This window comes from Microtus pennsylvanicus, chromosome 15 (assembly GCF_037038515.1).
Source record: "Microtus pennsylvanicus isolate mMicPen1 chromosome 15, mMicPen1.hap1, whole genome shotgun sequence".
In the NCBI taxonomy this organism is placed as follows: Eukaryota; Metazoa; Chordata; class Mammalia; order Rodentia; family Cricetidae; genus Microtus; species Microtus pennsylvanicus.
The window spans coordinates 25,406,860-25,428,564 of record NC_134593.1 but is presented as its reverse complement, the minus strand read 5'-3'; the positions used below and the strand labels follow the sequence as shown (position 1 = coordinate 25,428,564).

Sequence of the window (21,705 nt, the reverse complement as noted above, 5' to 3'; positions counted from 1 at the left end):
TGCCTCCATCAGATCAAACCATAGGCGAGCCTGTAGGGCTTGTAGGCGGTATAATCCCAGTGTTGGTGGTTTGGGGATCTATAAGAAAGCAGGTTAAGCAAGCCATGGAGAGCAAGATAGTAAGCAGCACCCCTCCATGGCCTCTGCATCGGCTCCTGCCTCCAGGTTCCTGCTCTGCTTTAGGTCTTGCCTTGACTTCCTTCAATAATGAACTATGATGTTGAAGTGTAAACCAAATGAATTTCCCGTTTGCTTTTGGCCATGGTGTTTCATCACAGCAATAATAACCCATTCATGAAAAACTTCATTCATTCACACGCAGGGTCTTCTTGTATAGACCAGTCTGGCCTCCACCTGTTGATCTTCCCACCTCCCTCTCCGGAGTGCTTGCCTACAGGCATGTGCCAGCACACACAATCAATTGTATTCAGGAAATGAATCGAATGTACTCTACCTGGACAAACAATGTATGTTTTCTAACACGTTTCTAGCAGGCCAAGTTCAAGTGCAGAATTCTCCTTGGAGCTACACTCATTTGGGAAGAGCATTCCGGAGTCATATGGCGTAAGACTTAAAGGTGAGGGTATAAGTTTAAACTGCCATTTTGAGATGGGTCCTTGGGAAGAGCTTTGGAGGGAGATCCCTGAACAGAAAGGGCAGTCAGGAATCACTATGGGCTGGGTTGGGTCACTCAAGTACCTTTGGCAAGGGTGATGTTCCTCAAGGCAATGGAGTGTTCCCAGTCCTTGAGACGCAGGTCCTCCGTTACGACGTTGAGCATGGCCAGCTCTTGCTTAAGTTGCATCTCCATGTCCATGTGCACCAGCCTCATGCGGCGTGTGTCGGCGCTGGCATTGCTCACCAGTACTTGCAGGTCCTGCAGCCGCGTGCTGTGCAGGGCCACGTCATAGGACAGGCTGTGGTTGAGGCCACGCAGTGCCCCGCCTACATCAGCCAGCTCCTCGCTCAGGACGCCAACCCTGTGCGCCAGCCCATCCAGCAGGCCCTTGTGCTGCTGCAGCAGCAGCTGGCTGCGATTGCTCTCCACCTGCAGCTGGTAGAGTTCCAACTGCGCAGAGTCACTCTGCTGTCCTGTGCGGTCACGCAGCAGGGCCACAGCCTGCTCGGTCTGTGCCGCCTGCGCGTGTAGCCCCCACAGCGTACCCTCCAGCCGCTGCACCAAGCCCGCCAGGGCCAAGAGCGAGTCTGTCTGGTTCTGCAGCGCATCCTGAACCTTCCACACTTGTTCCGTCAGGTCCGTCTGCAGCGGAGCCTGCAGCAGCCGGAGCTGCATGTCCCGGAAGCTCTCATTCAGCTGGTTCACATTCCGGGTCAGCGCTTTCAAGTCATCGGGGGAACTTCGAGGCCTGGACACTGTAGAGGAGGTGAGAAATGAAAAGGAGTTGGGTAGGAAGGTCCAGATAACAACAGGCAAATCTATGGCATACAATAGGTGCTCAATAAAAAGTGAATGAAAGGGAGGAATGGCTGATCCTGAGTGCTTCAGTAGATCTTGGGCACTGGGCTTAACAGTGGTCCCCAAACATATGTACCACTATAATCATTTGCAGATATTGCTGACATCGGGTAGAATGTGGACTTCGGAACTTTAAAAGATTCCTGGTAACTCTAGGTTGGAGCCTAGTTTAGACTCTGCTGCACAAATACACACTGTGTGTTAGGTAATAGGAAATGGCAGGGTTTTTCTATTGGATCGATGTTGGATATGGACAGTTCTGTGGAACTCAACTGAAGATATTGGTTATTCTCTCCAACGCTCAGGGAACGTCCTGGAAGAGGGGATGGAAAGAATGTTGCTTCAGGAGGAAGGGTTGGTATACAAGGATGTCTGCCAAATACGGCAGCGCCTTTGTACTCAAGAATGGACAGAACCACGCAAGACTGGCCTGCCAGCATTCTGTCCTAGAGGAGAGAGGGCTTCATGAGGTCCCATCCTCCTTGAAGATCTAGTGGCGGTTAATGGTTGCTGGAGAAGGGAGATGCTTTCTTCAATAATGTGGCCTCTGGCTAGCTGTTCAAGCTCCTCTAAATACTGTTCACCATGTAACTCTAATTAAACTTGGTTACACACACACACACACACACACACACACACACACACACACACTGAGAGAAAGAGTATATTGTCTTATGATCCCTTCCACCTCAGGAAACGGGTACCAGCAACCGTCTAAAGTTCTCCCCATGCACCTACAGGAACTTAATAATCTAATTGCCAGTGACAACATTAAGAGATGCGACCTTTTGGAGGCGACTAGGTCATGTGGGTAGAATACACTATCACAAATACGATCATGACTTATACATGAAACTCAAGGAAACTGTCCACCCTATCCCCATAGCAGGACGTACAAGAGATGACATCAGGCATTGTATCATCTGGGGCCTTGATCCTGGACTCCCAGCCTCTGGAACCATGAGCAAGAAATTTCTGTTGTTCATAAATTAGCCAGTTTAAGGAGTTGCATTACAGTGGCTCAAACAGACTAAGCCAATCCCATTGTACCTCCTTTTACAGCTAGACCTGTTAATATGGTCCATGATAGCACAGCAAATCCTACCCCAGTGGGGTAGCCCAGAACTGGACTTTCCTCTATGTCTTCCCTGGAGCTGCTTAAAGCAATCCCATCAGGCAACAGGCAGAGCCAGGCTGATAGCTACGGTGCTGCCGGTTTGTGGCTTCCTCTGTTCAAGGTCCCACCTCGTTCTACTGCAGCAACAGCATCCAAGGGTGTGGGGGGGGGGCGCATTCAGACCTGTTCCTTTCCTTCTCTGCTCCCTTTCACCCTTTTAGGATCTCTACGTTCATCCCCAGCAAAACGAGCCACTCCAGCCCCCTCCCAACATTTCCCTGTGGATAGCGGTCCTTTTCCTGGTTGTGAAATATCCTAAGAGGAGAAATCTTCTTCTCTAGATTCTAGCATCGCGGTGTCTCCTGGGAGCTTCTGCAAACTGGGTGCCGAGGTATCGAGGGACCGCTGCTCTGCTCTGTAGAGTCAGGAAAGGAAACCAGCAGCTATGGTGGGACTGGAGCAAGAAGGATGAGCTAATTCTGCTTTGGAAATCTTGAAAACCAGAAGACCAGGAACTTAGTGCAAAGCTTAGTCCAACAAGAAAGCAGGCATACAACTTCTCTTTGAGGACTCTGTATTGGGAAGTGAGAGGAGACAGGAGGGGAATGGTGGGACATGTTTATATTCTGTATTACAGAGACACATATGCACTCCCTGTAGTCAAAAGGAAGCAACATACATGGATTTCTAGCTCAGCATCCACATACTGTTGGGAGTTTGTTTGTTCGGAGATACCTCCCCACCTCAGCCGAGACACCCTTGGAGAACTACAAAGTCAAAACCAGCAAAAGCTAACTCGACTCAGCATTTCTAGAAGTTCTTGAGCCCACACAGCCATAGAGTGAGGGGGAGAGCACAAGGAATAAGGAGAGAGGCACAGACATCACGAGTCTCAGAAACATGGCTGACACCGGAGCAGAGGGGCAAACAGAGGGGGACCCCCGAGCCCTGGAAGGATTGACCGGCTTTGCTCTGTTTTCTCCCTGTAAGATCCGCTGACTGGAAAAGAGATGGAGTGAAGGTATCGAGGGTACATCAGTCCGCTGTCGGCGCAGATTGCCAGCACTCTGGATAAAGGGCAATGTGAAGATTCAGTTCCTGTCTCTGATTCGGAGCTCACAAGTATCACAAAGAGAATTCTGATTGCAGAAAGAGGAAAATGGGTGGTGAAGGTTCTTGGGTCACATGACCCGCACCTGTACTCCCTCTGGGATGTCCCTGGAGTCACACAGCACTTGTGTTGAACACAAGTCACTTTAGATAAGGTTCTGCGGTGTGGAACCGAGCGAAGCCTTGGATGCCTGCTTCAACTTTCCCCTTCGCTTTGACCACGAAAGTCACTCTGCCAAGCGCTCACTCAGCCTCCCCTCCGTCAGTTAGTTATAAATATTGGAATGTTTTGCATTCTGTTCATATTTGAGTTGGCCATGCCAGAGTTTCTATCCATGGATTTTTCCCTTTGGTAGAATGTAGAACCCATGCATTTCCTGACAGGGTGGCCCTTTAGAATTTCAAAGAAATGCATGGATCTTTTCTGCTTAAAATCTCTGCTTCCCTCATTCATTTTCTCAAGGCCAGGCTTAGCCTCCAGACATTCTGGCTGCCTTCTGTACTTGTTCTAGCTTGTCAATCACACCTTGATTGACAACCTTAAATGACAAACTAGTTTAAACAAAAGTATGGACAGATGGAGCCTAGCAGAAGGATCAGTTCCTTTACTTTGGTCATGAGACTTCTGGTGAAGTGGCCCAAGCCAGGCATAGTTAGCCTTTCTGGGCTCTGCAGCCACTGAATGGATCCCCACAGTCTCTGGTGAATGGGATGTTCCCCCATTCTACTGATGAAGAGACCAAGGCCAGGAGGTAGAATGACCATTAATGACCTGCCTCCTGACCCCTGTTCCCACGGCCCACACCACTGTCGCCCTCTGGAAGGTGACTACAGAGTTGTCAATATAAAAGCAGCTTCCAGGGGAATGAAGCCATGAGCAGCCACAGCCAGGAGTCCACAGGACTGTGAACTGCAGGGATCACAGCAGGACAGTGTGTCTGCATGTGCCCCCCATGCCCCCCAATACACATGGGGTGTGGCACTGAGACAGGGCAGGTGGAGAGCAGAGATCCCAACACTTCTCATCAGTACTTGCTGAGGACAACCCAGAGCTCGGGCAAACCTCAGTCCATCAGAGGAAGGAAGGCCACCCTGAGGTGTGAGCATTCATTGTGCTTCTGATGAGTGACTGGGAGCGACCGGGAGAAAGAGTGCCAACCCCTTGGTTGAAGTTGCAGGTGGTTTAAGGTCATATTTGCCCAGAGTCCAGGTAGTGAGCCAGGAATTCTTTTTCCTCTCCCTCCTTCCCAGCCCTGAAGGCCACAGGCTCTGCCCATTGGACCCTTCTTTGGTACCTGGAGGCTTTAGGCCTTTCTCTTTGTCCAGGGAATGAAGCTAAACCTGTGTCCATATAGGAACAACAGACAATTGCCTTCTCCAATCCCAGGGAGTCTCTGGGAGTCCTTGATCCTTGCACAACCAATCAGCATACAAATCCAAATTAGAAAGAAACTCCTCCCCCAAGCCACACCCTCCTTCAAGGTTCCTCCCACAGCCCACACCCTCCTTCAAGGCTCATTTCCCCCCCAAGCCACACCCTCTTTCAAGGCTCATCCCTCCCCCAGCCACACCCTCCTTCAAGGCTCATTTTCCCCCCCCAAGCCACACCCTCCTTCAAGGCTCATTTCCCCCCCCAGCCACACCCTCCTTCAAGGCTCACCCCCCCAAGCCACACCCTCCTTCAAGGCTCCTCCCACAGTCCACACCCTCCTTCAAGGCTCCTCCCACAGCCCACACCCTTCTTCAAGGCTCCTCCCACAGCCCACACCCTCCTTCAAGGCTCCTCCCACAGTCCACACCCTCCTTCAAGGCTCCTCACACAGCCCACACCCTCCTTCAAGGCTCCTCCCACAGCCCACACCCTCCTTCAAGGCTCCTCACACAGCCCACACCCTCCTTCAAGGCTCCTCCCACAGCCCACACCTCCATCAAAGCACTGTTTGCTTTGCTTTCCCAGCTCTATCCATTTGCATACTCAGGCTTTACAATGCCACTTCTGCAGAGTTCTCCATTTAATATTATAATTATTTCACAAGAATTTTGCCATCTTTCTTTTATTCTCTTCTAATTCTGTTGGCTGCAAAAAGTTTCTGGAGGGGACACACTATTATCCCAGCAAATAAAAGCAGACATTTTTTTCTTTCTTTTCTTTTCTTTTCTTTCTTTCTTTCTTTCTTTCTTTCTTTCTTTCTTTCTTTCTTTCTTTTTCTCTCTCTCTTTTTCACTTAAGATTTTCATAACAATAAAGTCTCAGAAGTTGAATTAGTAGGCCAAAACATATATAGATATTTTTATGACTTAAGAAAAAAATCCCATAACCAGATGTGGTGGCTCACAACAAACACAAAGGAGATTGAGGCAGGAGGATTGTCACGACTTTGAAGTCAGCCTAGGCTACATGATAAATTATAGGCCAGCCTGGGTTACAGACTGAGACCACCCTCCCCTCTGTCTCAAAAACCCAAACCACAACAAAATCACAGTCAAGGACTCTCCCAAATTATGCTAATTCTTAATACTCACAGCGTAGATGTTTAAGAGTGTTTCATTACATCCCTCATTGCTCATGTCACAGTTAGCGCGTGGTACCTTGCTATCAGGATAAGTCTGTTACAGAAGCAGCCTTTTCAAGGTGATGTGCCTGTTCACTGGAATGGCCTCTCTAGTTTAGGTATGTAGACCAATCAAATCACTGTTTGTGGAGTCAAATATTTTCTGGGCCCCGACTCATGCTGGCCAAGCCTAGAGCAATGTCCTTCCTTTGGGACCATTTACGCACAGCGGAGTGAATTATCTCTTTCCAACAGTGTTCTCGGCTCATGACCCATCCCCTCCCCCCTTTAATTCCTTCCAGATGGTTGCTGTCCTCAACAGGGAACAATTCTTTCTTGAGTGTGACTCTCTTAATTCGTGTTTATGCAAACAGCTCATTTATCTCCCTCCCTGGCTTACCTCCTTTTAATGTGTTTTAATGATTTCTTCAACTTCTATGCTTTCACAAATGGGAAAGTAAACCATAAACTAAAGACAACAACCCGCATCTCCTGCATCCTCACTGCGTGCCAAACACTCTTCTGTGTGTCTTCCATGCTAATACAAAGAATCTCAAAATCTCAAATACCATTAGCATCCTCGTGTTCCAAGTGGGGAAACTGAGGCAAGCAGAGGGTAAGTCATGCACAAGATCACAGGACCAGGAGGCAGGGGAGAATGGCTGGACTCTGGAAATGTGGCTCCAGGGTCCCCAGGGTCCCCAGTATGAACATCTTTGCTCTCTGATGAAGGATTGAACGTGGAGAACAAACTGTGGCAGACACACTTAGATGCTGAGTAAATATGAAAGATAGTGAGCTCCTTAGCATAAACCCAGGCTGGAGCTGGGGTTCTCAGTAGGAATCACACAGCCATTTAACTCCAGAATCTGACTTGTTATTGATTCCTGGGTCCTACTTCATGAATTAGTGCATATTTTGTGACAATATATAGCCAGTGTATACACGGATGCCTGCCTCAGGCTGCAGGAGGATCAGGGTCTTGAATAAGCCTGTTTCTCATAACTTCCACTGCCCCACCTGGCTTTCCATCCACACTCAGTTCTGAGTCAGCTCCCTGGCCACAGTTGCCTTGTTCATGAATAAAACCATCATCTTCAGGCTCAGTCAGGGTGTTCCAGATGTGACCTGTCCAGATTGCTATTCCCCAGCATAGCAAGAGTGCACTAACAACAGTGAAGCCCATGTGTGTGGCAGGCAGGAAGGCTCTCCGGGCCACTGGGGATTTAGGGACATGAACATTGGGCATTGGTGCTAAATCCAGCCTGTGTGTGTGTGTGTGTGTGTGTGTGTGTGTGTGTGTGTTCATCAGATGCGTGTGTGTGTGCGTGTGTGTGTGTGTGTGTGTGTGTGTGTGTGTGTAGGTCAGAGGTCAGTTTCAGGTGTTGTTCCTCCAGCTATCCGACTTGTTTTTTGAGACGGGATCTCTCACTGGGACCTGGATCTTGCCAATTTGGTTGGGCTGGCTAGCCAGTGAACCCCAGGAATCCTCCTGTCTCCACTTTCCCAGTACTGGGATTACAAATGGATGTCAACATGCCCCAATTTTTATGTGGTTGTTGGGGATTGAACTCGGGTCTTCATGTTTATAAGCCAAGCACTTTACCCACAGAGCCAACCCTTCAGCCCTGTCCCGTATTTTATATAGGGCCACACATCTATCCTGCTGCTTTATCTCAACCCACCTTTCCCTGGGAGGTGCCGAGGACAAAACCCATACTCTTATTCTTCTGAGATGCAATGCCAAGAGATTGAAGCACAAATCAAGAGGGAACTTGGGCCATCTGCCCCTTACTGGTTCTCTCCTCTGAATCTGTTAAGAGGGTAGACAGCCCCTTGCCAAACCCAGGCAGGAGGAAAGGGAATGGTAGACATCATCTACCGTGTGTCCTGGTTTTTAGAAGTTGCTCTATTGCCCTTCCCAGAAAGCTTGGGGAGTAGGAATGGCCACGCCCCTTTTCTGGTGAAGCAGATCCTAGAGGTGGCAAGGTGTGTGAACGAGGTTGGCTGCTGGGCGGGGAAGGCCCCAGAGCCATAGCTGTCCTCCAGCTCACAAAGCTGCGTGGGGCATCCGCTCTCTTTTTATCTAGAATTGGCCCGGAGGGAGGCACTTTCCCAAGAGTCCTTTAATGTCCCCGTGGTCCTTCCACTCTTGAGACAAGACATTGTCCTCAATGAGGAGTGCCATTGTTCACAGCTGGGAAAATCTAAAAATGAGCCTTCCAGTTACTAGCTCAAGGTCACCCTGCTAATAGGAGTAGGGTGTAAGCCTACACTCCTCCCAAGGTTCCAGCACAAAGCCTGCCTTCTCATCAGGCCAGTGACGCAGAAGACAGGCAGGCAGGCAGGTATCAGAAGTCACAGAACATTCAAGGCAGCGTGTTGGGGAGGATGAGGCTGGTAATGGCCATGCCAGCATGTTCAAGAAAGTACGAGAAATGAGAGGCAGGCTCTTCAGATGGGCTGTGGCACTGGGCCATGTTACCTGAGGTCATGGTGAACCATTTGAGTGAAAAAAAAAATCATTTATGAGCAGAGGTCATGGGCAGGGTCATGTACTTACTTTGCAAGCATGAGGACCTGGGTTCAATGCCTGTGTAAGAACATCATCTGAGCTTGGTGGTATGAGTTTGCAGTCCTGGCACCGGTGAGATGGAGACAGATGGACCCTGGGCTCGCTGACAGTTTATCTCCAGGCAATTTCAGTTCATTTGAGGCCAGTGAGAGACCTTGACTCCAAAAATAAGCTGGAGAGCTCCCAAGGGTGCTATAGGAAATCCTACAGCCAGTAGTAACCCGCCCACTGGGGCGTGGCCTCTTATACTATTTATGCCGATATAGAGCATGCGTCCGGCCTCTTTTCTGGCTGCGGGGATTCAGTTTCTGTTCTCCATGCTGGCAGAGGATTCTGATTTGTGAGTGTACCGCTAGATAAATAACTGTCTATTTTTCTCAATTCTAAGCTAGCGTGGGATTTCTTTTAAGCATCCTTCATCACAAGGGATGCCACCCCATGGCTGGCATTTGACCTCCACCTGTGCCCTCGCACACGGGCACGCACACCCATGCTCGCGCAGGTACATGCACATCCATACTGCACATGCGCGCACGCACCCATACTCACACACATGTGCATGCAGACCCATACATGTACACAAAAGTAGAGCCCAATATTCTTTCAGCACTCTCAATGCGGAGTCTATCACAGAGCTGTGACATGGATCGTTTTTCTCCCGACCCCAAGATACAGGACAGAACCAGGAGCAACCTCCCTTTGTGTGTGGCCAGTGCAGACCCATAGGGCCCAGGCTTTGCATTCAGTCCTGCCAAGACCTCTTTCTGCAACTGGACACCTTTCAACTGGTGTTTTCCTAGTGAAATACCAGGGGACAAGAGATACGGGGCTTATGCATGGCCTCTGCGTCACATCATTCTCCTCAGCACCAGGATGCCCTTGCATCTTCTCACTTCCACCTATCACCTCGTCTTTGTCCATGATGGGAATGGTCAGGGTGGCTCGGGGACTTGTGATGGATGCTGCAACGGGCTCAGGTAATTATGATGAGTGCTTGCATGGCCCAGTGTGGCCCAAGGAAACATAGCAATGAACCAAAGAAAAATTCCTGGCAGCTTTTCCCCATGTTCAGGACAAAAAGCTTTCAATTTGGCTGTTTGTTTGGCCCTCAAATGATGCAGGAAGGCCTGATCCAAACTCACTGCTGTCACTCTGGAGTTCAGATAGCAAGTCTGACAAAATAGTCCTGGGGACAGGGGGACGTCATGGGAGCCAGCCCCATTGCTACGTGAAAGACCGCAGACTGGGAAGTTCACACTGGAGGTTGGAAGTCTGAGTTCAAGGTGCTGCTGATGCTGGGTTTCTCCGAAGGCCTCTCACTGGGTGTGCAGGACACTCACATACCTGCTCTTTGCTATTGTCCTTAGAAGACCATGGATCGTGACCCACGCTTATGACCTCATTCCTCCTTAAGTCCCTCCTTTAAATCTCATCTCTAATTTTAGTCCTACTGGGCATGGGACACAACTTCAGTTCAGTCCCCTAAAGGGTCCTAGACTATGCCCAGTGAGCTGGAGACACACAGGCATGGAGCATGGGTTTCATCTGCCCTCTCTTCCCTACCAGCAGATGAAACCCACCCTTGTAAGATGGCAGACAGTGAGACGTGGTGAGATCAGGGCAGATTCTTAATAAGACTGTGGGAACGTGCTCCGAGTCTATAACGAAGTATATAATTAGTATAACGAATGGGAAGTAACTGGCTATTGTTGTTTTAAATTGTGTGTATGCATGGGTGTCTGTGTGGGGGTATGTACAAGTAAATTCAGGTACCTATAGAGATCAGAAGAAAGTGCTGGACCCTTAGAGCTGGAGTTAGGGTAGGGAAAGAGATGAGGAGAGCTAGGATGCTAGCTAGCATGGACTCAGAAATGTGTGACAGGTGCTTATGGTATCAGGGGCATGCCAGTAGGCGTCACAGAGAGCCATTTGTTCCTTCTGCTGATGATAAAGGAACTGGCTCCTTTTGATAGAAAGGAGCTAACTTTACAAGTTCCTGAGGAATTTTGGATTTTGTCTAACCATAAGAATTTGGGAGCCGGGCGGTGGTGGCGCACACCTTTAATCCCAGCACTCGGGAGGCAGAGGCAGGTGGATCTCTGTGAGTTTCGAGGCCAGCCTGGTCTACAAGAGCTAGTTCCAGGACAGGCACCAAAGCTACAGAGAAACCCTGTCTCGAAAAACCAAAAAAAAAAAAAAAAAAAATTGGGGAAATGGAGTTTCCTTGGGACGTGAGAGTTCTGGGCTGCCAAATGTCGGCGTTAGAAAACAAACTAGGATTCCCTAGGAGCAGCGTGTGCTCTTGACTGCCGAGCCATCTCTCCAGCCTCTTGGATGGTTGTTTGTTTTGTTTGTTTGTTTTTTGTTTTTTGAGACAGGGTTTCTCTGTGTAACAGTCCTAGCTGTCCTGGAACTAGCTCTTGTAGACCAGGCTGGCCTTGAACTCATAGAGATCCACCTGCCTCTGCCTCCTGAGTGCTGGGATTAAGGGCATGTGCCACCACCGCCCTACTCTGTTATTTGTTTTTAAGAATAAAGAAAAGATGTCTACACCATTTGACCTACTAATCCAACTTCTGGGAACTTACTGTCAGGAAAAATTTTCAAAAGACGGGGAAAGGTTTCTACGTTTATTTACCAAGCTAAAACAGGGGAATCACCGGGAAAAGATTGGGTCAGTTACAATGTGTCCTTGTGTTATTGCAAAATATGCCTTTGTTCTTCACCCCCTTCCTGGCTCAGGAGTGATAACCACTTCAGATCTGCACAATCTACCAGAAGTGTCTCCAGGGACGATCATGAAGTGAATGGTGGTTGGCCACCAGGGGCTTCAGGAATGGTATCTGGACACAAGAAAAAGGCAAGAAACAATTTGGGACAGTTGGGATTTTTTGGTACCAGTGCATGTGCACGCGCGCGTGCGCACACACACACACACACACACACACCAACCTTTAGGAAGGAGGAAGTGCTGAAGGTTGAGAGGCTACCGCTGGTCAGTGCTATAATCAATCATGTCGATAAAAGGAACCTTCCAAATCTGAAAAGACTGAGTTTGCAGAGTTTCCAAATAGCTAGAAGATGACATGGCAAAGAACTTGGATGCCCTTGGCACCCACATTGGGCGGCTCACAACTGTCACGTCCAAAGAAAACTGCCTGCTGTGCCCCAGGCGCATCTTGGTCTCCATCTTCGGTCATATCCTTTATGATATGAATCATTAAGCATAGTTGCTTCCTTGGATTTTCTAGGAAATGAACGAATCCCAAAGGCAGGTTTCTGGAAACCCTGGTTTGTAGCCCATCGATCAGAAGCACAGGCAAAACAAAGCTGGCCCGAGTCTGGCAGTGGAGGCGGTACACCCTGGAGACCGAGTCCTCAGCCTGTGCGGACTGGCACTGTCTTTGGGGAGAGAGTCAGAAGTAACTTTGAAGACATGCAACTGGTATCCCTGGCAGGACCTCTTGCTTGCTTGGTGTGGGGAGGAAGACTTGCTGACATCGTGTGCCATTGTCTCCTCTGACTGTTGACTGAGAACCAGAGAAGAAAGTTTGCTTTTTTTCTCCTCAGGGTTCCCTTGGAGGAATCTTTTCAGTCATTAAAATTATAAATGCCCAGGACAAAGATGGTAAAATTCTCATGAGATCATTATGCTAATATTAGGTGGGACAGCACCTCAGAAATGACATTGTAAAACCTAGATATGGAAAAGGGTGGATCTGAGGCAGAAGCAAAACAAAACACTGACTTGATGTAGGGTGTGGGCTTAGGGAGGAACTTTTTCCCTTAATTTGGATTTATGGTCAAACTAGTTGTGCAATGATGAAGGATCCACTCAGCCCCTCAGGGAAGCTGACTGCCCATTGTTCCTGCATGAACACAGTCTCAGTACCATGGCCTGTTCAGAGAGAAGGACTCAGAGCTGGAAGGTTCTGAGGAAAGCTGGACAGGCAGGGCCTGAGACTTCTTGGCTTCCAGGGGCCTGCCTGGGACCAGCTGGCTGTGGATGGAGAATGAGGAGCTGCCTATCTCGCTACCTGGTCTGTGGGCAAATGTGGCCTTAAGCCACCTGCAACTTCAACCAAGGGGCTGGCACTTTTTCTCCTGGTCGCTCCCAATCACACATCAGAAGCACAATGAATGCTCACGCCTCAGGGTGGCCTTCCTTCCTCTGATGGACTGAGGTTTGCCTGAGCTCTGGGGTGTCCTCAGCAGGGGCTGATGAGAAGTGTTGGGATCTCTGCTCTCCACCTGCCCTGTCTCAGTGCCACACCCCATGAGTGTGTCGGGGGCAAGGGGGGACGCATGCAGACACGCTGTCCTGCTGTGATCCCTGCAGTTCACAGTCCTGTGGACTCCTGGCTGTGGCTGCGCATGGCTTCATTCCCCTGGAAGCTGCTTTTATATTGACAACTCTGTAGCCACCTTCCAGAGGGCGACAGTGGTGTGGGCCGTGGGAACAGGGGTCAGGAGGCAGGTCATTAATGGTCATTCTACCTCCTGGCCTTGGTCTCTTCATCAGTAGAATGGGGGAACATCCCATTCACCAGAGACTGTGGGGATCCATTCAGGAGCTGCAGATCCCAGAGGGGGCTGACCATGCCTGGCTTGGGCCACCTCACTAGAAGTCTCATGGCTAGAGTGAGGGGACAACCCTTCCACCACACTCTGCTCCACTTGTCTTCATCTTGGAAAGTCCCCTTTGTTCTGCCCATCATCCACAGATAGGTCCTGTCCTTGACACATTGCTGGTACACAGGCTAGATAGGATGCCCGTTCAGAACTTCAAAGCAGGACAGTCCCACCAATGTGTTTGTTATTGTCCCTGGAGGCCAGGCTGGATACATTGTGTATACTGTGTCCTGGAAGAAGGGTTGCCTCATCCTCATCCAAGCACACAGTGTCTCTAATGGTTTCTGCTGATTACTGTGAAAATGAGATCCAAGACGAATTATAAACCAAAAGCCTCCTAACCATGAGATTAGCCCTGGCTTCCCGTTTTGGAGGCTAAACTGTCTGAAATCATGGCCAGTCATTCAACACACACACTTGGGGGCGGGGGGAGAACTTTACTAGGCACATGTACCTGATAGGAAAGCGATTGATTCTGTCCAAGTGCGAGTCAAGATGCTGAGACCAGCACAATGCTTGACACAGAGCCTTGAGCTTCGTCGGCGATGAGTAAACAGTTGTCAGAAGTGTTACTGAATGATTGAAAATGCAGAGTGTCATGAAACACAAGTGTCCTCAGCTCTTCCTAGAAAAAGATGGGCTTGGACTGTTTTGGCAAGTTGTGAGCTGTGCCTCCAGTCATGGGCTAGTCTTTTCCTCCAACTGCGTCTGCAGCACCCAAGTCCCCGAAAGTGCCACCTGCTGTACCACAACCCAGCCACCCTCCCCATCTTGAGTTTTCTGCCTCCAGTGCATCTGGCATCTTAGAAACATGGGGAATGGTTTGAGAGTTATACTTTCACACCCTCGACCCCTGGGAGATCCTGCTGGATGGAGGCAGGAGCCAGATGATAAGGCTTTCTTGGAGCAGCCAGCTGGAGGCTCACATGACCAGCTCCTTAGATAGCAGAAAGGGGTGGAGTCCCAGCGGAGACCAATCAGAGCCACGTGCTTCCTCTAGTTCCTGGTTTATTCTCCCCGCCCCCCATCTCCCGCCACACCTCACACACAACAATGAGGCCACCGCCTCTTACTCTTGTTCCACAGAAATCCCAGGTCAAAACGAGAAGCATGCCTTCCTCCACCCTGCCAACGGGTCACCTCAAACCCTGTCTTCCTTTGTGCTTTTAGCTCCTTCACTTCTTGGCTTTCCACTGTCTTGAGAAGCCATATACAAGTTTGGATTTAGGCTGTAGGCTCACGCATGTTTTAAGTCATCTGATCCATGAGTGTGAGGTTCCTACCCACTGTGTGAGTCTGGCTAGGAAAATCTGGAGTACACATGAGAGACAGGTAACAATTCCCATGTTCATGACAACAGACAGATTGACCCAGGATACTCAGAAGGCGCTACCGCAGTGTTTCTCAACCTGTGGGTCGCAAGCCTTGGGATGAAACAACCCTTTCTCAGGGGTTGCCCAAGACCATCAGAAAGCACATACACACAAACAAATAAACAAACAAAGCACAGATATTTACGTTACAATTTGTAACCGTAGCAAAATTACAGAATAATATTATGGCTGGGGTCACCCCAACATAAGGAACTGTATTAAAGGGTCACAGAGTTAGGAAGGCTGAGAAACACCGTTCTTCAAAGCCTTTCTGAGTCTTTTGACGCTTGGTGGCCTGGTATTCCCAGAGCCGAATGCATCTGCCAGTCATTTGCCACCCCTGGGCTTGCACTTGAGAAATCCAACCATGGCCGTTCAGAAACTCACGACTCCTCCAAGCGGGCACCGCAGTGTGAGGCACGTCACACGCTGACCTTGCTTCAGCATGGTGAAGAGTTAATTAGTTCATTTAGTGGCACGTGATTGTACCACAATTTAAAAAAATAAATCTCCCGTGGAGAACCTTCTCCATAAGACAAAGCACGCCACTGATGTTGGTTGTAGCAGTTTCAAGAAAGTCACTCTCAATGACTGGCTGACGGAGTACTTACGACAGATATACAGAACTAAAAATGTCTCCAGGCAACTTTAGACCCTGTGTTCAGACACATGGGACACAGGGTCCCACCTAGAGAAAAGTGACAAGCTCACTGACCTTCCCAGGTATCTCAGCATTTCATTCAAGCAAAGGTTCCCAGCTGGCCTATGACAATAAAAAGGTCCCTCCTGCGGTGACGTCACACACAGAGACGTGCGTGTGGATTGCTCTCATCCAGCCCAGCACTGAGTTTTCTTTCTTATTTAAGGCGTTCAGGATGGAAACAAGCCTGACAGGCCCGAAGCTCATGTACTGCTCAGCCCCTTTCCATAATTGGAGCACCCACCCATCATAAAAACAGTCACTCCCTCCTGGCATTTTATTTCATCACTGAGTTAGCAGAGTGCTCATCTACACATCTTAAAAACAATCCCATGGCTTAAGCTGTATTAAGAAGTTGTGACGTCATTTTATTATTTTTACGTTATACTCATTTCCCCTCCTTAAAATTTATTCTTTGAGAATTTCAAGCAGTATGTTTTATTGTATCTTTCCCATTCCCCTACTTTTTCCAGATCCCCCCTCCCCTACTACCCATTCAACTTCATGTCTTTCTCTCTCTTAAAAGAAAAAATTAAAAGAAAAAAAAACCCCACCAGGAAACATGAAGTCCAGTTTGTGCCGGCCATCTATTCCTGACCACAGGGTCTGCCCTGGGGAGCGGTTGCTCCAGCCAAGATCTCTCCACTGAAGAAAACTGATTTCCCCTTTCCAAGCAGTTCTCATTTGTGAAGTTTCTCAGCTAGGGGTGGGACTTTGTGCCCACGCCTCCTCATGCTGCGATTTCTGTCTGCTTTGGTGTGCAGGCTGTGTGTGTGCTGCCACCGTCTCTGTGAGTTTATATGTGCATCTGGAAACCCCCTCTGGCTCTCCCAGTCTATCCCCCTCCTCTTCTGAGCAGCTCCCTGAGCCTGGAGGGAGCCTTTGGCCTGAGCACTCCGAAGTCTCTCGCTTTCTGCACATTTGTGGGTCTCTGCATTCATCGCCATCTACTGCAAGAAGGAGCTTCTCTGATGAGGGTTAAATCTGCAAATTTTACTTTCCTCAACAGCTGAATAATATTCTGTTGTGTAGAAGTACCCTATCTTTATTATCCATTTCAGCTGATGGACGTCTAGTCTGTTTCCAGTTTCTGGCTATTATGAAAAGAGCAGCAAAGAACACGGATGAGTAAGTGTCTCCGTAGCAGAAGGTAGAGTCCTCCTTAGGGTGTATGCCGGAGTGGTATGGCTGGACCTTGTGGCAGATTATTCCCAGTTTCCCAAGGAGCCACCACACTGACTTTCACAGTGACTGTACCAGTTCGCACTGCCACCAGCCATGACTAAGAGTTCTCCTTTCCCCACATCCTCGCCAGCTTGTGCTGACACTTGTCTTACTGATCTTAGCTGTTTTGACGGTTGTAAGATGAAATTTCTAGTTTGTTTGGATTCACGTTTACCTGATGGCTAAGGATGCTAAACACTGTTTCTCAGACACTTCCATTTCATCTTCTGAACACTCTGTTTAGTTCTATACCCTGCTGTAAATTCAGGTTATCTGTTTCCTTGACATTCAGCCTGTTTGGGTTCTTTGTATATCTAGATACTAACCATCTTTCAGATGTATAACTGGTAAAGATTTTCTTCCCACTCTGTAGGTTGCCTATTGGCTCAAATGATGGTCTCCTTTACTGTACGGAGGTTTTTAGCTTTTTGAGGTACCGCTGATTAATTGTTGATCTTAATGCCTGTGTTTTTGGGGTCCTGTGCCAGTGAGCCCAATCATGTTCCCCAGTTTCTCTTCTGTCAGATTCAGGGTATCTTACATCGAGGACCTTGATCCATTTGGAGTTGAGTTTGTGCAGGTGATGGATATGGATCTATTTGGGTTCTACACGCAGACATCCAGTTTAGCCTCACTGCTTGGTGAAGGTTCTGACCTTTCTCCAGTGCACATTTTTGGCTTGACTACATTTTACTATAGAGCTACAACAGCTGGACTCTGATCATGAGAAGGAAACCCTGTTTATTCCTGATTTCAACTGATAGCCAGGCACTGTGCTAGACAGTTTCACATGTATGGCATCGCAGATATAGGACCAGATCTTTTCATTTTTATTTTTTAAAGACTTATTTGTAAATTACATAAAGGTCTGGGGGGGGGGGGTATGTGCCCATGACTGCAGGTGATGAAGAGGCCAGAAGAGGGTGTCAGATTTCCTAGTGTGCAGTTACAGGTAGGTGTGAGTCACCTGTAGTGGGTGTTGGAAACCAAACCTGGGTCCTCTGTGAAAGCGGTGCACACCCTTAGCTTCTGAGCCATGCCTTCAGCCTCATTTTTTAAAATTTATTTTTATTTTTATGTGCATTAATGTTTGTTCATGGGTGTCGGGTCCCCTGGAACTGGAGTCACAGATAGTTGTGAGCTGCCACGTGGGCACTGGGAATTGAACCTGGGTCCTCTGGAAGAGCAGTCAGTGCTCTTAACAGCCGAGCCATCTCTCCAGCTCTCAGCCTATTTTTTTTCCTTAGGGACAGGTGATGTCTGAAACCTAGGGTCTGGCAAGATACTCCAGCCACTGAGAAGAGGAAATTAAAGGTGGGGGAACAGAGACTTCTTGTGCTCCATTGCCCCAATGGTGAACCTTTCTTCCTGCCCCATGAAAAGCTGGATCGACAGTCAGATGCTGGGGAGATGGAGGCTCTAGAGAGAGCTGCAAGGCAAGTGGCTGTGGAAGAGGTGGACTCCAGGCTCCCACAGCAGGGACAGTGTGTCTCTTGATTCAGCATCGGGCTGCCAACCCTCAAGCCAGTGGCCACACTGCTCTCTCCCATTTACCAGTGGAGCCTCCTGTCTCTGTCTTTTTATTATTATTACCTGTGTGTACAGGTGTGTACAGGTGTGTACAGGTGTGTGTGTGTGTGTGTGTGTGTGTGTGTGTGTGTGTAAGTTCAGGGGACAGAGGTAATGTCCTGTGTCTTCCTCATTTGCTTTCCACCCTGTGCCCTAAGATGGTCATCCACTGGACTGGAGATCACTGATTTTGCTTGATTGACTGACCAGTGAATTACAGAAATAATCCTGTCCCCACCTCCTCAGTGTGCAGTTTATAGGCCCATGCTGCCATAGGGGAAATAAAGATGGAATGAGGAACTTGAGGTCTAACTACTTGACTTGAGTGGACAAAAAGAGAAGCTAACACTAATGCGTGTCTACTCACAGTCAGACAGAGAGCCCCTGAGGTCCTTGTTCCCTTGTCTGAATTTACATCTGAGGCTTAGCAAGACTGAGTGGCCTGTTCAGAATAATTGCACTCAAGAACAGCAAATGCAGGGTTTACACTAGCCTGGCTGCCTCATTCTGTCTCGTGTCCATGCATAATCCACCCATCTTGCTCTAGCAGGAACCCACCAAAACTGGGCAAGCCTCCTCCTGTGTTTCTCTGGGCTGCTTCCTAGCCTCCGTCCCACAAGGCTGGGATGGGAAATCATCAAGGGCAGCCAGCGTGCTTCTCCACTCTATCTTTTCGGACAATTTGTTCTGTAAGTGCTTGCTTTCAAACCACTCAACATTGCTCCCCCAGGGTGTCCACAGAGCTTTTGGTTGGAACAGTGTTGGCCACTCTTCTCAGATCCATGTTTCTTCACTTGTTGAGCCTGTCATAAAGTATTTTAAGGAGGCTGAAAATTATCCTCACTAACAAGCGTGTAAGGCATCTGGGCCAGGCTTGCCAGGCGCATAGACATTTATTGGGATTTCTCGCTCAGAACTGGAGGCTTGGAGCCTTTGAATTTCTCACATCACTGTCTTCCAAAAAGTGGACTAGGAAGACAGTAAAATCATGGATGCTCTGAGCTGAGAGTGACCTTAATTTACTTCTCACTTTCAGATGAAGAAATCTTGACTGGAAAAGGAGGCATGACATGTTTTGGGTCACCTATATCACTGGTGACACAGTCAAGACTCATGCACATATTTTTGCAGACATGGTTTATATCTCATTCTCCTGTTCCACACAGCTGTCAAGAAAACCAGAATTGGATGTCAATCCATGCATCATCTACCAGCCCATTCATTTATCCATCTAACCACACATCTGCTATCTATCATCCACCTACCCAAACATGTATGCATCCATGATCTATCCATCTACCCACTAATCTATCCTTCTGTTCACCCATTCATCCACCGCCTAGCCATCCATTCATACATGTGTGCACTCATTCATGAATCCATCCATCCACTCATCTACTATACATCCATTCATCTATCTATCCATCTGCATACACATTCACCCACGACTTATCGTATCTACCCTGTAACTAACTCATATATGCATACACCTATCCCCTTAGCCATTCGTCTGAATCTCTACTGACAATAACACAAGGACCTTTCTACCTAAACAGTTGGGATCTTTCCAATTAAAACCATTAACACAAATAATGATTTGGGAGGATTGATTGGTCCCCAGAGTATTTGGCATTATAAAATTTGCAGGATATCTCCAGTATTGCAAAAACATTCAGTGTTGCAAAAGGCTTGTATGAAACTGTGCCAGCAACAGTCATCGGTCACAGCATGGTGTGAGATGGATTCAGAGCCTTTTGAACCAAACAGAACAATTTTGATGACAACCTTTAACATGTTGCAAATAAAAAAAACCCCAAAAACCTATTACATGCATGTCATGTTTACAGTTTTTCAAACTCCAGCAGCTTTGTGTGCAGGGTTACATAAGAGAAGGGGGTTTAGAATATTAGAGTCGGGTGGAACGTGAGGCACAGCTAAGTCAGAAAGGAAGGGATCACTAACCTGTAATCTAAGTAACTGGGTTTAAATCCTATCTGCCATTACTCTGCTACATTCTCTTCAGCAAAGGAATCGTCTTTCTGAGTATCTCATTTTTCATATAAAAGTGCAATTACTGACATCTATCCCAGAGAGCTGTGTGCAAAGACTCAAGAAGAGAATGAACTCTAGATGAACATCTACTATGACCCAGGTTCTGTGCTTTGTGTTTTATGCAGATTTTCTTCCAGTCGAGGAAATCAAATACGAGAGAAGAAGATTTGGCATATATATTTGAGCTCCACTCACATCCAAGCCGTGGCCACGGCCACCATTAACATCCTTTGGCGCTCACCCCCTGCATTCTGGTGACTCCCTTCTCATTATCAACTCTGTTGGCATTAATACTCTAACACAGAGCAACAGACACTTGGCCAGCCTTCAGTAGCCATTAATATCAGATAAAGAACTGAGGCTAATGAGAAGAAATAATATTCCCACTACTGGTCTGTGAAAACCAGACCCTTAGATGGGATCCAGGGACTCTAGATCCAGATGTGTGTTTCTCTGGCCCTGGTCTGAGATCTGTGACTTTTTAAAACCTCGATGTATAGTTATTTACCTTGTTTACCCAGGTGGCCACAAGGCTAGCTCCCCCTAGGGCTTGGTGATCACTTGATGATTTCCAAAGAGGCTCAGAACTCTGTCTTCTCCTTTCAATGCTAAAGCAATTCTCTCCCCTACTACACCCCAAACTACCCTTTCTCATGCATGCATCCATTGAACCATCCAACCATCTACTAGTCTGTCCATCTATCAACACGTCCGTCTATGCATCTGTACACACATCCATTCATCTATATATCTAGCCAGCCATCACTCACTCACGCACTCACTCCTCACCCACCCATCCATCATCATCCATATAGCTACCCACATATTCATTCCTCACCTACGAATTCACTTGTGCAAGCATCCACACATTGTCTAACCACCTAACCACTGACCCATTCAACACCTATCCATCCAAGCACAAGAGGAATGTCCTAGACCTGACATGCGGTGCTAGGCCACAGTTGAAACACAGACACACTTAAAATGTTATAAAATTACCAACAAACTAAGTGTTCAAGGTGCATGTGAAGCATAAATGGGGAGGTAGATGCAGAAGCGTTGACATTCTCTGTTGTTTCTACTTTGGTCATCACTGCCATGCCTGGAGTCAGGGCTGTACGTAAACGCCCTTGTCTTCTACATAACATCACTACTTCTAGACCCATGAGTGATGATGGACCTTGGTGCTGAGGTTGCAATGTGTACCCTTATGTTTGCACAGCAAGCCATTGACTAACTGGGCTTGCTCCCTAGATTCGTAATGCTTCCTAATAACAGATAACCCAAGATGTTTTGGCAGTATATAAATCTAACTGCATCATTT

General features: G+C 48.0%; 1 protein-coding gene across 5 annotated transcripts in view; it reads right to left on the bottom strand.

The window, feature by feature from the left end:
- Positions 1–21,705, bottom strand: part of Scara5 (scavenger receptor class A member 5) — a 92,845-nt gene that overhangs the window by 33,473 nt on the left and 37,667 nt on the right. For all 5 annotated transcript variants that reach the window (XM_075949685.1, XM_075949682.1, XM_075949684.1 and 2 more), the window contains exon 4: positions 700–1,374. In XM_075949685.1, coding sequence (XP_075805800.1) covers positions 700–1,374 — 675 coding nt within the window. The remainder of the gene's footprint in view (positions 1–699; positions 1,375–21,705) is intronic.